General features: G+C 37.7%; 1 protein-coding gene across 3 annotated transcripts in view; it reads left to right on the top strand.

Moving 5' to 3' along the window:
* The window catches only part of nectin3b (nectin cell adhesion molecule 3b), an 89,509-nt gene that overhangs the window by 51,914 nt on the left and 16,302 nt on the right, over nucleotides 1-21,293 (top strand). For 2 of the 3 annotated variants that reach the window (XM_053478440.1, XM_053478438.1), the window contains one exon: nucleotides 1,742-5,193. In XM_053478440.1, coding sequence (XP_053334415.1) covers nucleotides 1,742-2,484 — 743 coding nt within the window. In that variant the 3' untranslated portion in view covers nucleotides 2,485-5,193. Of the gene's footprint in view, nucleotides 1-1,741; nucleotides 5,194-20,986; nucleotides 21,132-21,293 lie in introns of those variants that run through there. The other variant, XM_053478441.1, reaches the window with a different exon arrangement.

The following is a 21,293-nucleotide window of genomic DNA, read 5'->3' as shown; positions in this document are numbered from 1 at the left end:
AATGCAACATTTATATCTAAATGTATCTACAAGGTGGAAAAACAGAACCTGGACGCCTCCTGCTGCTAAATGTACACACGCGCGCACACACGGTACACACACAGTACACACCACTGGCTGCCAGATAGGACAGGTTATTCTGAAATGGGATGACTGGACTATTACAGCCAAACCTTCTTTTAGTAGCTTGCATAGTGCACATGCATGGCCCATAATGCTCCACGGCAGTGCTCTAATCCAGCCAGGCGGTCGCTGCATGCCAATGGTGTTTAACAGGCTTCTGGCGATAACCTTTGACTTATTCACTGTGGTGCAAATGTTCTGTAACTTTTCCTTCTTTCCTCCACCCCCTATCTAGCCCACACTCCCTCCTCCCACTCCCCAACCTTTTTCTCCCATCACCCTTTTTACTCATCCGTACTTCCTCTCTCGGCTAACGTAGTGTTCCGCACCAGGTTTCATTGTTGCACAAAACTTCTCACATCTTTGACTGTGTTCACACTGGAACGTGTGGAGTTGGCGAGAGATGCTAGTATCTACAACCACATGATCCCCTTGTCATAAAGCTCGCAAAAGTCCAAAGAGGTCTTGTTTTAATTACATTTTTTTAATGCTCTTCGACCAAAATTTTAGACAGTCATAAAAAAAAATTGCTTGCGTTTAATGTCACTGATCGATTCCTTAGTTCTTAAGCCACTGCTAGAGCATTAACAGATAAACTAGCGGTTTAGTCATGGCCAAAACCGTTATTTCAGTTTTCACAGTAAGCTACTATATAAATCATAGCTTTCTATCAATGTTTTTGTTGTAATACATTATCTGTTCTATAGTGAGAGTGCAAACAGAGCTTATATGGTGGAAATTAAATAAGCCAAAAAATGAAAAATATGATAAATATACAGTAGTAATAGTAATATATCACTAGTAATATAGTGAGGTTAATAAACAGGAAGGACTGATAGGGAAAAAATAAGGTGTCATAATAATGAAAAATGAAAATTGGTGGCCAAAACAATAGACCTACTGTTTTAAACTAAAGCAGCAAACAGTAAAACGAAGTCACTATTAAATGCAAATATAATTGAAACCAAACAGCGAGAGAAAATTGTGTTGAATCTTTTATGATGTAATCTTCTACTCTGTACTTTAGATAACAGTTGTGTGAACCACATCGGTCTTTTCAGAAACATTGCATTGTGACCTAAAAATAAGATATTCATTTTTGATGTTTTTTAATCACACCTAAACAAATGTTTACGCCATAATTTAATATCCTTTGATCTTTGGTATTTAGTATTTTTAGGATTCAAACTATTTCATCATTAATATTTAATTATCTTAATATTCTAGAGTACATTTGAATCAAAACCCAAACAGTAATACATGGCCTCTCTGGACTTTTGGACTTTTCCCACCTCCCATGTTTTATGTTTTAGACACCGTCTACAGCCCTGGACAGCAGTTTCAAGGATTTGCTGAATAAAAGCAAACAGTAGTTTTTTTTAGTTTTTTTTTCGATTACTTATTCTGAAACCAGGACTGCTGTATTCATGGCTGTAGAACACACTATGCTACTTAATAAATAACATTCATTCCATTAGATAGCCTGGACAGAATTTCATATGACAAATGTTAATAATATCTGAATATAGTTGGCATTGACATTCTACTTTTCTTTGTCTGCCCATGCCTCCTTCGTTCCTCCCTCCCTCCTTCCCCTCCTCCCTCCTTCTTTCATTAGATCCTCCTTCCACCACCACTATGCCTCCCACCACCCTTGTGCTTCTTCCTAATGCCGACATCTCTGTCACAGCACCTGGCAATAAGCAGCGGGCCCTCTTCACCTCCCCGACCCTGGCGCCACTGCACGAAAGCAACCTGGGCACCATTGTGGGTGGGGCGGTAGGTGGAGCTCTTTTCCTGCTGCTGCTTTTGGTTCTTGGTGGAGTTTACTATCAGCGGCGGCGACGCACCTTCCGTGGAGACTACTACACCAAGCAGTACCTGGGGCCTTCAGACATGCAGAAAGCACCGCCGGCACCCCCACATGAGCTTCACATCTACAACGAGGGTGACCGGGCCAGTCCTGACACCAAGCTCAAATCCTGCCACGACGTCAACGGCACCGTGGTCTCCGACAAAGACCGGGAGGAGTGGGGCGGCTTTGATCGGGACAGGTCCCCAAATGGTCGCAGTAGAGTTTTACGCGAGGCCAACGCTCAGCAAAACCTTCCGAACCATCACAACCACAATCAGCAGCAGAGCTACCAACCGAACCACCACCCAACCCCCCAACCCAACCACCAGAGCTTTCTCAGCACCCCACACAAGCACAGGAGCTCACTCCAGCCTGAATCCCGCAGATACCCTGGCCCTCAGGTGATGGGGAACGGCTCCCCCTTCCTGCCGGAGGAATGTTATGACAGTGACTATGTGTCACACACAGATGGCTCCATGATCTCCCGCCGGGAGTGGTACGTCTAAGCGGCGGCGCTGCAGAAAGAGACTGCTCATAACCCTCCGCAGAAGACATCAGACTCCTAAAAGAACATGATGGTAGAAATAGCATATGTACTGAAGAAAAAAGAGAAATAGAAAAGCACCTCTTGCACCTTTTTTCATGCTTCTACTGTTTTGGTGTGACCTGTCTTTTTTTTTTTTGGGGTTGGTGTAATGGATATATGGGTAGCAAAAAGCGATAAATACACCCTGAGTTACCAATTTATTAGAAAGATCTACATTTTCTCTGCACTTATTGGGCATTTTATCAGGTCCACCTACTGTAGGGTCAAACAGAGGGTTTCTCCTAGTACAAAAAGCTTTTCAGAAGGCTAGAATCCAAAGAAGCCTTTATTCTAACAGGTATAGATACTGACCATAGTCAGTCTATAGCCGTGGACAGTTTCAGAATTCTGTCAGTGAACAAACAATCATGTTCTATTTGGTTTGTGGATTTTGTTGACTAAAGCAAGTTTGCTCAGGCGTTATCTGATCAGTGGTGGTCGTTATATGGGCATTGCTCATTGATTCATAAGGGATGAGCAGCTTTAGTCAGGTACTTTACACCAGTAAAATGACCTGTTTGGAAGGTGAACCTCATAAACTGGCCAATTCTTGTAAATACAGATAACCTGTAAACAGGCAACTTCACGTAAATGTATATATAAATATATACACACTCAGTGGTCACTGATCTAACTTAAGATTTTTGTGGTAATGCCTAAAAATATCCTTTTTTTCCCTTAAGGACAGGTGAGTGTTTTAAACAGCACTAACATGATGAAGTAGGGAGCTTTCAGTAATATCATAGTTATAATAGACACAGAAATTAGCTCTTGTCAACATTCTGCCATCTGGCGTGGCTGCCATGGCAACGCTTAAACGTCCCTCTCCTCGGGCATTAAATGGAGGGAGCTGTAGGAACAGTGTTAGACAGGGAGGTCTTGGCTCAGACTCACACAGAGAGACACACACCCTTTTATACACAGAGAGCAAGGAGCTGTAGTGTATTTATGTACCAAATCTTGAGTGTTCCAATGTACATGATTTTTGATCACAACACTGCCCAGTAGTGTTTATCGTCGATGTTTATCAGCGTGACCCTCAGTTAAGATTATATACAGTAAGTTCCTACAAATGCTGTTCTTTTTAGTGCCTTGTTTTGTGTTTGGACATGATCTCATCAGTTAGGGTTGTTGTTTCTGGAACAACAGTCATACGAATCGCTGGCCGCTGATGTCATGAGTCAGACCCTCGTTCTTCTCTTCCTCCGCTCCTGAGACTCCACCTTCACGGGAAAGCTCCACGTTTTCCATTCACAAATTTGGTCACATATTTTCATGTTTATCTGAAGGTGACCATTTCGATATAAAGAAGCGCTATAGTTTTAAGCTAGCTAACATTAGCTGCACTGTTTAAAAAGTCCTAGTCTTATGTCCTTTTTATTATGAATCAGTAAATCTATAAATACCACCACAGATTTAAAATTAGACATATGTAAAGAATGGCTGTAGCTATATGTGGTCAGTGTTTCGATATTCACGTAATAAGCGGTTTTCTGCCGTCCTTCTCTATATGGAAGCCAAAGATTATATCTGAAGGGGGTTCTTTAAGATGGCGGCTCAGGAGGAAAGGAGTAGAGAGTGGTGCGTTTGTGCATGTGTGCTCACTGATAACACCACATGGCTCTGATTGGCTTAAAAGAATGTTGATTCAGGAACATGTCCTACTTGAGTGCATGTGCAGTGTGTGTAAATACACTTAATTGGTGTTAAACCTTTACAGTATGTTTTCAGTAATGGGTCAGTTCTCGGTCTGGGAATGTGACAGCATACAGTACAAACGTTTCTGAGATTCCCAACATTGTAGTGCCACGTTAGTCCTTATTTAGGCAAATATGAGTTTTGCTGAGTAATAATGATCAGTCATGTGTATCATGACTGTGTCCAGGTCAGGGAGATGAGAGCAGTGCCTTATTGTGAAAATGTAGTTGATTACAGTGGCATTCTAAAGGCTTGTCATTCTAAAGATCTGCCTGTGAATGTACGAGTTTCTGCTTTGTGAGTGTTGAAAAGGGTGACCAGTGCAGGTCGTTAATGAGCCACCTGTATGGTCCTGGTCCAGTTCTTCCATTTGCCTTTGCCACTTTAGAAGACCGTTGTCTATTTGTGCCATTACTTGTATTTTCTTTTCTTTTTTTCTTAATGGTCAGACATTAGCATATTTTGCTCACAGACGTATGACATTTGTGACACTTGAGTTGCAATGCAAAAAAAAAAAAAAAAAACTGAAAAACTGGGAACTTTGTTGAAAGGTGGTATTGAATAATTAGTATGTTTATAGTGGAAAGGGGAAAAAGAGGTTAGGCAAATTAAATGAATAAATAAATAAATAAATAAATCGTTTGTTCTGTATATATGTTTTCTCCTGTATAAAGACTGAGACGTGATGATGGAGCACCCCAGAACATGCCTACCACTTCACTTTACGTTTACGATGAAATATGTTCAGGATTACTCAACCACTTCGCTCTTCTCCACCGATTTCTTTTTTCCTTTTCTTTTTCTACAAAGATATTGTTGAAAAGACCTGTCATAATGTAGTATGGAAGAGCTGTATGGAAATTTTGTAAAATTAATGTTTGGGATAGTTTTTGTTTCGAAATAAAGCACCTTTTTCTTTGCTTTCTTGACATTTTGTTAGTTGATTTTGAGTGTTTGTGTGTTTGTGTGTGTGTGTGTGTTGGGTGGGGGAGGGTGATCTGGGTGATTCTCATCTTCACCATAAACAAATGTAATTTTGAGTTTTAAAAAAAGGACTACAAACAAAAACTACAAAAGGTCCTAAAATACATCTCAAGATCTTTGTTTTTGGTAGTTCAATATTTCATGTTTTTTTAAAAAACACTGATGTCTTGTTTTACACAAATCTACACTAGTCAATGATTTATAATAAGTCAATGATTTTAATATATGCTTTAACATGCTATAGGTATTAAAAGTTACAAAAACAGCCAGTTTTACTCTTGAAGGAGTGAACTCATGGGACTTAATGGGTGTATCCTATTCCAGGGAACTTCAAGCCCATGGCAGGGTACAGCTGAGATGGTGTGCCAACCCTTTGAAGACCCCACAATCATACATTAGATTGCCTGTAATGTATGATTGTGGTCTGTGTGTGTGTACCCTTCAATGGGTTGGCACACCATCCTGGCTGTATCCTGCCATTGGCTCGAAGTTCCCTGGAATAGCCTCCAGGGCCTCTGTGACCCTATACAAAATAAGTAATTGAAATAAGGAAGTTGAAAGTTTGTAATGTGATATACACAATACTGTTAAGTTTTTTTTTTTTTTTTTATATATAAAAGTAAGATAATGGATGTATGGATATTTCAGAAATATATAACCAACATGGTTAATTAGAAAAACTGGGACAAACAACAATAATCGTGAGAATGGGTGGCATTTTTTTTGTTAGTTTATTGAAGTGTAATATTTCATAATACTAATACTTCTATATTAAAGTGATAAAAATTGTCATGGTGATCTATACAGTACTGTATACACAAGGGGTGTTCAAGCCAGGATTTTTGATCATATAGAAGGACACTTATGAGAGTAAAATGTAGTTTTATTTCTCTATTTACTGCTGTACTGGGAATGAAGGAGTTCCTTGTTCAGAAGTGAAGCTGACAGCATGATTATGGCTCTCAATTCAATTTTATATTTTGTATAGCGCTTTTAACAATTGTCATTGTGGCAAAGCAGCTTTACACAATCAAAATAATTATTTAAGTTTGTATGGAATGTGAATGTGTATGAAATCAAAATAGTCAGTTAGTTCCTGGTGAGCAAGCCAAGGGCGACAGTGGCAAGGAAAAACTCCCTGAGATAGTAATAGAAAGAAAACTTGAGAGGAACCAGACTCAACAGGGAATCCATCCTCATCTGGGTGATAACAGACAGCAGGTCTGCATTGATCTGCATTTATACTGTGTGTTAGGTGGCAGGCAGCTAAGTATAACAGTTGATGTTAATATGAAGTCCAGGTAGTTATTGGAGACTCAGGTAAACTTGTACAGTAGGAAAGTCCAATCCTGAACTATCATGCAACTGCAGCCAAGTCAAGTCCTCAGAGAAACAGCTGTCAACACCTGTCGAGGCCAGAGGTTTCATGGTAGACTGACATATTGACTGACATGGCTCTGACACAGAAATCTTCCTACCTTCATGATATCCAAGCACTGGTGAAACACTCGAATAGTTGCATTAGTGTAGCAGGAGATGATGTATAATAATAAATGGGAGTTTTTACTCCTAAGATTACTCTTACTACTCTTACCGCTTCTTAAAAAATCTAATTTGGACGCAAATGAAAAATATTATAGACCGATTTCAAACCTCCCCTTTATATAAAAAATATTAGAAAAAGTAGTATCAGCTCAAATATGTACATTTTTGCAGGAAAACAACATCCTTGAAGAATTTCAATCAGGTTTCAGGCCCCATCATAGTACAAAAAACTGCACTAGTTAAGATTGCAAACGACTTGTTTTTAGCTTCGGACCAAGGCTGCACCTCAATTCTAGTCTTGCTTGATCTTAGTGCTGCATTCGACACTATAGATCATAACATTCTCATAGATCGCTTACAAAATCACATAGGTATTCAGGGACAGGCATTAAAATGGTTTAGATCATGCCTGTCTGATCGATACCATTTTGTAGATCTAAATGGCGAACTGTCTGGTGTAATGCCAGTGAAGTATGGGGTCCCACAAGGGTCAGTTTTAGGATCTCTGCTGTTCTGAATATACATGCTTCCCCTGGGTAACATCATTAGAAGACATGGGATTAGTTTCCATTGTTATGCTGATGATACCCAATTATATATCTCAACAAAACCAGACGAAATACCTAAATTCTCTAGATTAACTGAGTGTGTCCAGGACATAAAAGATTGGATGACCAATAACTTCCTTTTACTAAACTCAGACAAGACAGAGATATTACTTATCGGCCCAAAAACCAGCACACAACAGCTTTCACAATTCAGCCTGCGTTTAGAAGGATGTACTGTTACTACTAGCTCAACAGTAAAAGACCTGGGCGTAATATTAGACAGTAACTTGTCCTTTGAAAATCATATTTCCAATATCACAAAAACAGCCTTTTTCCTCCTTAGAAATATTGCCAAGCTCAGGAGCATCTTATCCGTATCTGATGCAGAAAAGCTAGTTCATGCATTCATGACCTCCAGACTGGACTATTGTAATGCATTACTAGGTGGTTGTCCTGCATCCTCAATGAACAAGCTTCAGTTAGTCCAAAATGCAGCCGCCAGGGTTCTCACTAGATCCAGAAAATATGATCATATAACACCTATATTATCATCCCTGCACTGGCTACCTTTTCAGTTTAGAATTAATTAGAAAATAGTATTACTTACATACAAGGCTTTAAATGGTTTAGCTCCCACATACCTAACCAGTCTTCTAAAACGCTACAATCCACCACGCTTCTTAAGATCACAAAACTCTGGACTTCTGGTAGTTCCCAGAATTTCAAAATCTACAAAAGGAGGCAGGGCTTTTTCATATTTAGCTCCAAAACTTTGGAATAGCCTTCCAGACAGTGTTCGGGGCTCAGACACAGTTTCCCAGTTTAAAAGTAGACTCAAGACGCATCTCTTTAATCTGGCATACGCGTAACTCATCCCATAACTTCATACTCCAGTACACCTATCCTGAATGGCAACTACGCTAATTCTCTCCATCTGTTCTGTATTTTTCTACCCATCCCGAGGCATCTGGAGATTGTGCCAGCTTTAGTAGACAAAGGCCAACCCTGCAAGGATCCTAAGGCATCCAGAGAAGGACCAGCTCCAGCTGAATTCTGCCTTATTATGATTGGAGCTACGCATCCTGCTCCTGTGCTCCCAGTGATCCAGACCCCATCTGCCCTCTGCACCTACTGACTCCCTGTGCTGAACTGGACTTCATGTTAATTTAAAGAATTTCTGTTATATTGTACTTTCAGCTGCATAACACACATGGTGTTATATCATCTCTATCTGTTATCACCCAAATGAGGATGGGTTCCCTGTTGAGTCTGGTTCCTCTCAAGATTTCTTCCTATTACCATCTCAGGGAGTTTTTCCTTGCCACTGTCGCCGTCACCCCTGGCTTGCTCATCAGAGAAATTTCATTCATTCATCTCGTTATTATCTAGACACATTTTTCTCACACATACACAATTTATTATTATTATTAATATTTTTATTTTTTATTATTTTATTTTATATATATATATATATATATATATATATATATATATATATATATATATATATATCAAATAATAATAATAATCAAATGTTATTCTTATAATAATAATCAAATGTTATTCTTATAGTAATTCAATTCAATTTCAATTTTTTTTATTTATATAGCGCTTTTAACAATGGTCATTGTCTCAAAGCAGCTTCACAAAGATGAAAGAAATTCAAAAAAATATATATACATATATACATATATATTGAGACAATGACCATTGTTAAAAGCGCTATATAAATTAAAAAAAAATTTAAATTGAATTGAATTACTATAAGAATAACATTTGATTATTCTTCACAATCTCTTATTCTTCAAAAGTTCCCGTTTAACTTGAACACTCCTTGTTGGTATTAATCACATCTAAATAAAAAGTAAAACCTCCCACAAGATCCCATTCTTGATGCACACATCTTGTCACTTCATATCCTGTGAACGTTGTTGGTAATTTAAAAAAAAAAAAAAAAAGGTTGTGTGCCATATGTGTTTGTATGCATCTGTATTTGTAACAATTTAGAGCAAGTTATCTCATCATACTGAATAATGTATTAATATTTAATTACTAATATAGAGGCGATGTACCTAGACAGTACCTACCCCTAAATCAAGGGGAAAAAATAACAAGACCCAACATTACCATCAGTGACCTGTATTAACATGGTGCCGCAGGTAACTGTTTGCTTTGCCTTACTGTCTGATATCAGCTTGGCCCCAGTAGTTCCTTTTTTACCTCCCACACATTTTAGTGTTTAGTTTGTTTCATGTCCACACCATCACTCAATCTCCCGCTTACCTCTAACCCCTCTCAGAAGCTCCTGTCGGTTTTTTTGTCAAAGAACAAAGCTTCAGCCTGAGGCTACATTAATAGAGCACTTAAGCCTAGGGATATGGTGGACCTGCATGGATCCTGTTCTCTTGATCTGCCTCTCTTGAGATCTGAGAAGGAGATCCTGAGGGAGAGAAGATCAGTCAGAGGACCTGGCATAGTGGTGGGTCTCAATGTTTGAGCAGCTGAAACTTTTGAAGGCAGCATTACCCAGTTTCTGATGCTTCATCATGTCTTTGTTTCCTGTCTTCTGTCATCTCCCTGCCTAAATGGATTGGATGAGCGCATGGAAATTAGCTTACTAGAATGCTCATCAAAGGCCCAACCACTCCCTTCCACTGCCACACCATCCTAACTGTCCCCATGGCAACAAACTCATCTACTGTATGGCTGCTGATAGAGGGCTACTTCCTTTAAGCTATACCTGCACTTTCCTTCTCTTTTACTCTTTGTCAAAGACAAGCAAGAGGGGCAATGAAAGAAGAATGGGTCAATTTGGTAGGGGAGACAAAGGAAAGACGGGATGAGAAGTCAGGGAAGCAGACGACTGAGGAGGGAGAGAGAGAGAGATTAGAAGGAAACAATGAGTACACTGCTTGTGGTGATAGAACACACCATGAGTTCCTTATTTAATAGTTATTACAGTAAAATGATGGTCATTAAGAGTATTCAAAGCATTTCACAGGCCATCATGTTACATTTTATAGCCTCACCATGCTCATATAATCTATTCACTGTAAACTGCAGCCTGCTGAAATGAACAGAGCACACACCAAAGTTTACACAACACTGACTCCATTTAATTACATTTAAAGCTTAAAATGCAAGAATTTTGAAAAAAGATATTAGCACATATTTCAGGGGTAAGAAAAGCAAAAAGAGTTAGAATATGAAAATATTAGTGAAATAGGAAAAGAAAATTAAATAAATGGATAACAGATAAAAAATGAGTTTATAAAATGAAAAATAAAAACGTTTAATAGATAGAAAGATGAAAAATATACAGGTTGGAGATACAGTATATTGAAGTATACAGGTGGAGGTATAAAGAAAAGTAAAAGAAAGGAATTAAGTACTGAAAAATGTAGAAAATTAAAAAGAAAGACAGAAACGTTGAGTTTTATGGGGGAAGAGAATCAGAGAAAGTTCTAGTCATTGTCAGTAGGATCATCAGTGTATCAATTATTCCCCAGGAGGAGGTGAAAGATGTCCAGGTCCAGTTTACCCTTTGGGTGGTGCAGGGGGTAGAGAGGTAGTGCTGTCACCTCACAGGTTCAGGCGCCTGGATTCGGCTCTGATGGTTCTCGAGCCTCATGGTTCTCCTGTTTCCTCCCATCTACCAAGAACATGACAGTAAGTGGATTGGCGATGATAAATTGCCCCTGTATAAGTGTGTATGCGCAATGCCTTGTGATGGACTAGCATACCATTTAAGCTGTATTTCCTGCCTCATGCCCAGTGTTCCCGGAATACACTCCGGATACACCGCAACCCAGGCCAGGATAAAGTACTTACTGAAAGTGAGTTAATCCTCAGGGGAATATTTGTTATATTTGTTTAGATATAAACAGTTTGACAGGGGAAAAAAAAGATAATCAAATTTTTCTAAATTTTGAGAAAAATGAGATTTTTTTAAAACAAAGCAAATAAAATTGCAAACTGATATAGAACATTTTGTGCATCTTTGAGTCACAAGGGTGTTAAAAAGCAAAAATTGCAAAAAAATGAATTTGGAGCGATTTTTTAAAAAGTTTTACCTCCATCTTACACTGTTTTGTCACAATGAATAAATTAGCTTGCAGTTGTGTTTGTTGAAAACTATGCAATTTAATATCAATAATATGTTGGTTAACTTTTAATAAAAAAAATACCGCAAACATATAGTATGCTTTGATTGTCATTTAGTGATGAGCAAAGTAATGGCAGCAAATTACAGTAGAAATAAAGTGTTGAGTTTTGTTGCGCACAACACATTCTTTCATTACAAAGATTGTTTGATCATGAGAAACATTATAAACAATAGAAAAACTTTAGGTTTACAGTATCGACAGCCTCCTTTACTAGCAGTTTTAGTTATACTTCGGCTTTGACAAAATGACGTCAGCATTTTGTCAATGTACAGATACTGTATGCACGGTTTAACCAACAACTTCCTACATCCTGAAGAGTCCTTTTCTTGGCTTCAACATTCTCAAAAAACTATTTGAACGAGTCAAACCACTCACAGCAGATGCAGTATTATACAGGATCATGTGACATACAGTATGGGAGCTATGTGTCATGATGGGTCGGCTTTTGTCCAAAAACTGGCAGCTACAGTACGTGGCATGCTTTGTTTAAAACCTGGAGGTTTAAGCCTTCTAAAATAAGACTTTATAGCAGTTTTCAAATTAAACATTTTTACAACCCTGTGTATCAGAGAATATTAATCTGATTAAATCTAAAAACAAATACAGAAGATTCTGCTAGGCTTTTTTGTTGTCGTACCATAGCTTAAAGTTCCTACCTCTAAGGATGTTTGAATCACTAAATGTCTCCCTACACTGAAAACTCACCTCAGTCTGACTGTCTGACCTTTTGTCTTTTCTTATAATCTGACTTCTATGTGCAAGCACAGCAGTGGCATAACTGATCCATATAATCACACCTGAGAAGGCTTGCACACCCCAAGCCTGTTCTTATGCTGCCAGCTGAGAGTGACTCGTCTAATCTGAATTGAGTCCTAACTCAGCCATGCCTACTGAGTCAGCATTCTGTACTGGCATTATATCAGAAGGGTAAACATCTCTCAGTACTAGTAGTGCCTCTTCAAAGGACATGGTTCACCACTGGGATCAGCTGTTAAAGCTCAGGCTTTAAGACCTGTCACGGTAAAGCAGCGAGAGTCTCTAATGCTTCTGAGTTCAAGTCAATAATACTTGCTTTAATTGCCGATACTTAAGGAGCGTTGAATAGCTCTCAAACTGTTTTCTTCTTCCTGAAGAGGAAGTCATCTATCACGACATTTCTAAATAAACGACTCCCTTAAGGGTTAATTGGACAAATCTGGCCCTACTTATTTTGTAAGGTATTAGCCCTTTTAGACCATGATGTAGTCTATGGTTTGTACTTTACTGTGGCCTTTACTGTCTCTGGTTCAGTTCCAGGGTTGGTTCCTACTGTACAGTAGTTTAATCCTGAGCTTGAGTTGCTTTGTGGAGTTACTATGTCTTTGTGGTGTTTCTTCAGGGTTCTCCGCTTCCCTTCCAAAAGCTAGAAGGAGGTGGGAATGTGACCCAATGTTACATACAAGTTGTATTTATCAGAGTACTGTATAGTAAAAGCTATGTCGTACAGTATAGTCAGAGACATTAGCATTTCAGAGATCACTAACAAGCTTGAGTCCCTCACAGTGATTATACTGTAGGAAAGTTGTCTTTTTTTTTTCAACTTTACTATAATCCGTGTGTGATTTAAAATCGATTTAGATGTCTTCTTTATTTGTGAATCATTTTTGTGTAATCAACATAATACTTTCAGTATATTTACCAGTGTATTCAGTACATTTCTACATTGAAAAGATTTTAAGCTGTACTGTATATCAACTTTTACCCTAGGATTTATTTAGATACTTTTTGTGTTTTTTGAGTAAAGATAAAAAAAACAACACACATTTCTATTAGCAAGACATAATGCTTTTTATCTATTTGATATTCTTATTATACACACATTCATGCAAAAAAAACATAGTTGCATTTACATATTGATATTTTAAAAAATTACAAATGAATGTGCATACTCGTGGTGTACACAGCATGCTGTTTCTCGAGCACAGTGTTGTAGTTCCTGTGTGAGAAGCTGGACGATTTGAACATGAAGTGAACTGTAAAGCGGCCTTGTGACTCTCTGTGGGAGGCCCATCTGTGGTGGAAAGCAGTCAGACGGCAGAACGATGGTGTACCCCTGCCTGTTCTGTGTCTTGGCACCAAACTGCATTATAAGTTCTTCATTCTGTAATCCTTAATTCAATGAAACCTGAAGATAAATGATAACGTCTTAGACTTTAACAGTCACTGTATTTCATACTAAACAATACAGTTTAGTAAAAAAAAAAAAAAGTAGACTTAGCAATACGTCTCTTTTGAAGAGTGACACAGCAATAAGTGTTAAATTCCCAGCATACTGTGTTAGCCAAGTGGAGATGTGGATAACCATTTCTGAATTGCTCTTTTGTTTGACCAAAAACCCCACAAATTTTCCCCAAACCTCAGATATAATGAATCAGCCAAGACATGTTTAGCATTGTTTGGTTTTGTGCTGAGGTTATAAGTCTAAATGTATCTAACATTTATAAGATGTTTATAGCTTGTTAACATCATGCAACCTGCACGTGTTAATCATTATCAAGTAGTTTATTAATCTGAGGAAGCATTTGTGTTCAGTATTAGACACTGAATGAAGGTTAGACACTCCATTTGAATGAGATTTATTTTAGCACATGGCTTGGTGTCAGTAACCGGTTAAAAGCAGAATGGTGTTTTAGTGCTGCGTTCATGATGGATATGGTTTACACTTGTTTTGTACAGTATATTACTGTATTTTATGAAAGAGCTTATATACTAATGATTCTACTGAAACAAAGGCTGTCTTCCCTTGCAGGAGTTTGATCATTCAGACATGTTTCATAGTTTACCGCAACTGCTATGATTTTCTCTTTCTAAAAGCCTCAGCATACTTAATGTGAAAACGATGTCTGTGAGGGTTGGACAGAAATGAAACCACCCTCTTCAGCTTGCAAACGTATATTGTTTGTGGTTTTAATTGGCTCCAATCACAGGCTCACACACATAGTGGGTGCATATGCTGAAATTTGCCCAGCTGCCATGTTTGACATGGTGAGTAAAGCCTACACACATCATTCATTTGCTCTATAATTATGCAATTTTATTTGTGGAAACCACCAGAATATTGTCCCTGCATGCAAGTGTGCTGATGCCTTTACTGTTTATAATGAACCTGTTACTAAATCAGTCAGTCATATAATTTCCCTGTGTTCACAGTCCTCTAATCCCTGCTTAGTAACACCTAGCTGCCACATTTCTATTATTACACCCGTACCATTACCAAGATTGAATTGGTCGGTGTTAAAGGATCCCGTTCTGTTGGCCACTGAACTCCTAATTGACACAATGCTAACTGTCATGTCATGTTAAACAAACATTTATTTCTAAACTGATTGAGGTGACACATTTTTAAAAGTTAACATCGTTATTTACTGTAGTAGGTTTATACGAGGGGCATTCAAGTCAAACCAAGACTTTAGATCTTGCAGAATAACAGAACACAATTGTTAGAGTAAAGGAAGTTTTTTTTATTAGGCCTGCACAATTAATATGAAAAAAACCATAAACAATTTACATTATATTTACAAACACGATCCTGATTCATTCGTACATGCAATCTCATTTCTTATTCACTTTAATATATTTTCCAGCATACAGATCAGACCTTTTTCTAATCCGCTTCCTGTGTCCCTTAATGCACATGTGTCAGCCCAATATAACACTTCTTTTGTTGCGTTTGGGAACTGTTATGTACTTTAACATTGCCTTTGTTAGCTTTTATTAGTATTATTTTCTTTATAATTAAATAAATGTCTCATATGAATGGTATAACTCACTTTATTAGTTAATTAAACCTGACACGTTGAGTCTAGCTGAGTCACAGAGACTATAAATAGATCGAGTCTCTACAGACAGATATGTGTCATCCACAAGCTGGCGACAAATTATTAGTCGATTGGTTATTTCTCGGATCAGGTGTTCCACTCGCTAAATGTTCAAAGGATTCTGAGCCACCTCGGCTGGGATTGTCAATCCGGGATGTACAGGCTTCTTTAAAATGTTCGCACTATTCAAATTTTAAACTGTGGGTGTGGCTCTCATTACTGTACTGTGCTTAAAGTCGGTTTTACGGGTTTTATGCCTTTATTCACAAGACATTTCAAATGTTGGTTTGACTTGAACACCCCTGTATACATCATTGTTTTAGTCTAAATTCTCCAAGCTGTTAAGTAGAAACATTTCCTTGCCTTCTTATTTCCATCCCATTTACTGGCGAACGGGGCACAGCAATAAAGAAATTGTTCAGTGTCTTCTCCAGTGTGAGTTATAAGACGTAGTTCTAAGTTTCAGTTCCTCCATCATTATTTTTTTTTTTGTCGCAGAAGGAAGCAACCTCAGCTGACCATTGTTTCCTAATTGGCTCCAGCTTCCCAAGTTCACACTTAAGTAAAAAAAAAAAAAGTTCTAAGCATGAAGCAAAACTCCAGTGAATAAATGAACTAGGGCTGAACTGAAATAGATTTTTCCCCCTGTTCTTAAAAATATATATATACTTCTCTTAATTTGATTTTATTATTTAAATTTAACTGTTTCTAGAAATTGTTCTTATTTACTTTCTATTATTTTTTCATCTAGTAATAATTGATAATTTCTGTAAACTATTTTAAGCATAAAATTTAAAAAATCCAGCCTTTAAAATTTTTTGAGTACAGTATATTACAATTGATTGATTTATTTGTATTGATTTATTTAAACGTGCAAGCTATATTATGTGTTTATTTTGTTCTTAATTTGCCATTACAATTTAGTGCACACTGTGCGCATAATACCAATTAATAATTTATATTTTTGCGGTACGATGGGGGAGTGGTTAGCACTGTCACTCTAGACTCACCTCTGGTCTGGGTGCGTGGAGTTTCCCCATGCTTGGTTGCTTTTCCTCAAGTTTCTTCCCACAGTCCCAAGACATGCAGAGAAGACAAATTGGTGTTTCCAAATTGCCAATATTCTGTGAAGTGTAGGTGAGTGTGGGCATGATTGTGCCCTGTGATGAACTGGCACCCCTTCCAGGGTGTACCCGGCCTTGTGCCCCAGATCTCCTAGGATAGGCTCCATGCCTCGCATGATACGAAAGCAGTACAGAGAATGAGTGAATGAGAGAATAAAAATTTCCTTATTAAACTCATTGCAACTATAGCTAAATAATTATAAGTTATTATTATTGATTTACTCTTTTTTTATTTTAACTGAATTATTCTTGTTTATTAAAAAAGCTTCTGAATCACGTGAAAGATTGCAACATAACATAATCTGTGTAAGGTTGCTTCCGTTTCGTCTCTGTGCCTCCTATTATTTGTGCTTCATAGCACCACAGACCGTCCCGCTCAGATGTAGTGTGTTTGTACTGCTTAATGTTGGCTAATGCTGTGTAACTGACCACCTGTTGTTCTGCCAAAGGGCTTTTTGAGTTTAATTCATCCTAATTAACAGATGCTAATCTCATCCAAGGCAACCCCTGTTGTGCGGATAACAAGCTTGTGATCTAACGAACCCCATGGTTCTTGGCTAACCTGATCCATCACGTTGCAAAGGAGTGTAAAATTGACAGAGAAAGAGGGGAAATAGAAGAGAGCAGAAGACAGGACAAGAGCAGCAGGCAGCATGAGGGCACTAATTAAAGTAAAGTACAGCCCTCCCCAACCAAACCACAACATAATACAGTCCTTTGTATGACAAACTGCTGTAACACAAACACTGCTTGATTGCATTCACTTTGACTATGACTTATTGCTATGATTTTCATTACGCTTGAGGTCTAAACTGAATGTGGATGAATTGAGCTGGTGGTCTATTGTTATAGAGGCAGAATTTGTGCTTTTTAATACAAGCTGAATTAAACATAATTTAACTGTGTCCTAAAAGGCTAAGTGCCTTAGTGTTTGACAGTTTGCCTGTATATTGTAATCCAGTTTTACAAGAGTTTGACTGATAACTGAGTTTAAAAACGACTTTGTTTTTTCTTTAGTTTGTCACCCCACTGTATATTTACTGCCATTTACTGCTTTGCTTGCACTAGAAGTGTGTGTGTGAGATTGATTTTGTAACTGCATCCCCACCTGCTTCTGCAGAAAGAAGAGTTTGACCTACTATACATCCAACACCTGTCAGTGGGTCACTATTACTTTGACAGCAAGGAAGCAGTTAGTGAAATTGTGGCCCCACCTTTCAGACATCACAACAATCAACACGGGAGTACCACAAGGCTGTGTTCTCTCATAATCGCAATTTGGTCCTTTATAGCCTAAAACGAAAACAGACACAGTTTTTGCTTTATACAGCTGTATTTACCCAGTGCAATTCTTTTTACATCCAAGTCTGATATTTAAAAAGGATCACCCCTCTCCTAAAAATAGGAGACAATAGCACACAAAGCCAGTTTCAACTGTGATCAGCTGTGATCATTTTGATTAGCTCAGCATAAAAAGCTGGAGAATTTCAGTCTCTGGTAATGCTACAGAAGCATGCAGTCAACTATGGGTGACAAGGAACTTATGCACAGGCACAAGTCAGAAGATAGATTTTTTTTTTTTTTTTTAAAAAGCTTTATCACTGCCTAGAAGCACAGTGAAGTCTATTATGAAGAAGTGCAAGTGATTTTTTTACAGTACAGACCATGAACGAAACAGGAAGAAACTGGCTACCAAGAGGCCTACAGCAACTCTGAAGCAGTGGCATGAATTTATGAAATCCATGTGATAACAATATAAGAAAGCCAACATGCTTTCATGACTCAGATTTGCAAAAGTCAGATTGAAATGGAAAAAAAAAAACATTATTTGTCCCCAACACTAAACAATAGTCTGGCGGACATCCAATACAGCTCACCATCCAAATACCAACATTCCTACAGTAAAACATGGAAATAGAAATATCCTGTTACAATATTGTGTATTGTAGTACTATCGTGTTTCTCTGCAATAGGGATTGGAGCACTTTGGAGTCAGGATAGAAGGAAAATGGATGGGGCGAAATACTATCATAGTCTTAGGAAAAATCTGCTGCCCTCACTCAGAAAGCTGTCAATGGGATGAAGGTTTACCTTCCAACATAACAATGGCCCAAAGCACCCAGCAAAACTGACTAGGAAAAGTCCTTGACTAGGAAAATTCTAGACTTAAACCACACTGAAAATATGTGGAATGAATTGAAAATCGCAAAGCTTTGTGTGCCAATGAGAACATGATTACCTTCACCTGATTGCATTTTTAGGAGGAGAGGGGTGATCCCTTTTTCCAAATCAGTGATTCTGTTTTTTTTTTTTTTATGTTTTTTCTGACGTTAGTGTTATATCTTTCACTTGAATGTTGAATGTTTCACTTAGTAAATACAGCTATCTTCAGTTCAAAACTGTCTTCAGTTAAGGCTGCAAAGCAACTAAATATGATTATTTTAAAGAAGGGTGATTCTTTTCTGTACCACTGAATATGTCCATAGAACAACAACGTGGCCAATTTTGGTTGATTTGCCCAAGCATCTCTCTACCTGATAACCTCTGACAATTGCTGATTCTATGGGATTACCATCTTAATGAAATGGGTGAACAACACAACACCCATCTTCCAGAGAACACAGCCTGACCAGACTGCAAGCAATAAGTCCACTTGATTGGCTCACCAGAATGAAGGACACATACATCATCATGGTAAAGAGAAGGGCAAAGAAAACTGCTCCTGACACTAAACATCCAAGCAACCATCTGTTTATCCAGGTGCCACTCTAGAGGCCCTACAGGCCAAGGTGCCACAAGGTCACAGTTTCTTTCGGAGCACTTTTCAGTTTCGTATCTCCCTAGAAACTCTATTATTTATTTATTTTGAGTTTACACATGCACACACACTATGTTTTTTGTCCTGTCTTTGTGTAATTATTTGTACTTTCTACTATATTGTCTGATTGTTTTTAGGTGCACATTTGCTGGTGTTGCTGCTACTGGATGGTTGATGCACTGTTAAATGTTGCACACTGGCACCAAATCTAAACCAGTTGTAAACACAACTCAAAGGCAATAAAGCGTTTCTGACTGGGGCCACTCCTTCCTGCTTGTGCATTTATTATTGTTTGTGTCTGCCAGCAAAATTTTCAGAGGGAACATTGCAATTTTCTTCTTCAAACCGCTTAGCTATTTGTCCAAATATTAGGAAAAAAGGCCAATTAAACCAATATGATCTTGACCATGATAAAGGCATTATTGAAGAAAGAATGAAAGTTAAGGAGTAAATGTATTATGCGGTGCTGTGAAAGCATCAAAAACACTACTGTATGTGATAACACACATGGCCTTGGCCTAATGAGCTTAATGTCTGACTTGGCGCTCTCCAGGCATGAAAGTAAAAATCACATAACATTTATTTTAGGTCGCTCAGGATCAGAGTGCCATTGCACACCACAGATTTGCTGTTTATTTACAAGTTTATAATAATGGCACCTTTAACATAAACAAAAGCAGACAATCAAATCTGCACCTCCTACTAAACTATTTTTAGGAAATTTAAGCAAACTTGCATAGTACCTTTTTTCCAGAAATCATAGATGTGCACTAATTGCTTTTAAAAAGTTTTAATTAATAACTTTATTATTAATTTTATTACTTTTTAAAAGTCTAATATTGCCCAATATATTTTAGCATTATTATTATAAATAATAATAATAATTATTATTATTATTATTATTATTATTATTATTATTATAATAAATTGTTGTGATAGACTGAATATATGTTTCGAGGGAGAAGATTTGCTATGATTAACAACCTCGCTGAACTTATCCTCTGTAATGAGCATTGCACGCTATGATTGCTATATTCTATAATTCATGTATAACTAATGAATGTAGTATCATGTGCAATTGGCTTTTATAGTGCCATGTATTAATGTTTAATACAGTAGATGTGCACTAGCGATTTCAATGTGTTGTCTGCCTGTCAATCATAAGGGACACATACAGTATTGATCACTGTTCATCATCTTGTGTCAGTGTCATCAGTGTCTGTCATCTGTCATCACACTTTTCCTCTATACGGAACTCCTTTAAAAGCATTAATAGGAATTTGACCAAACTTTTACAGAAGGTTTATTAGGAAGCATAGAGGTGCATTCACTATTTGCTTTTTATACAGTAAGTACAGTAGCACCTTCACTAGGATCCTGGAAGACATTTTTGATGTTGTGGTGGAAATTTTTATAAAATTGTGTTCATTTTTGTACATAAATAACAATGTGTATGTGTATGTCTGTTTTATCATTTCACCGTATCACAATCAGGGTTGAATTACTTCTGTATAATAATTTACTAAGAAAATAAAACACAATACTGCTTTCGATGTATCAGTAAATTAAGCCTTGGTGGTCATTAAAAGCTCTCCACTATCACATGATCACACTCTGCTATATAACCTGATACTTTCCTATTTAAATTTGCTTTTGCATGCTTGTCTCTTACTGCCTTATAGAAATGTCTCAGAAGCAGATGACCTCTTCCATGGCTGTGGCAGGAGCTGTTATGGGAGTTGTGCTGTCACTTTTCCTTATCATTATCTTCACCACCGTTCTGCTTACTGCCCGCAAGGCCCCTCCACACACACATATTGACAAAGTGTAAGTTTATCTATTTACATCATTCATATCTTTTCATATCAGTGAATTTATTTAAACTTTACCTTATATGAAAACCCAGCTCATCATGGGCTCATGGAGAATCGTGATGACAAGGGATGGAAAACAGAAAAGCAAATCCAGGAGCCGAGACTCTTAGTCTTC

The sequence above is a fragment of the Clarias gariepinus genome, chromosome 19 (assembly GCF_024256425.1).
Source record: "Clarias gariepinus isolate MV-2021 ecotype Netherlands chromosome 19, CGAR_prim_01v2, whole genome shotgun sequence".
Classification (NCBI taxonomy): Eukaryota; Metazoa; Chordata; class Actinopteri; order Siluriformes; family Clariidae; genus Clarias; species Clarias gariepinus.
The sequence above is the reverse complement of the archived record's forward strand: the minus strand, read 5'-3'. Positions and strand labels throughout refer to the sequence as shown.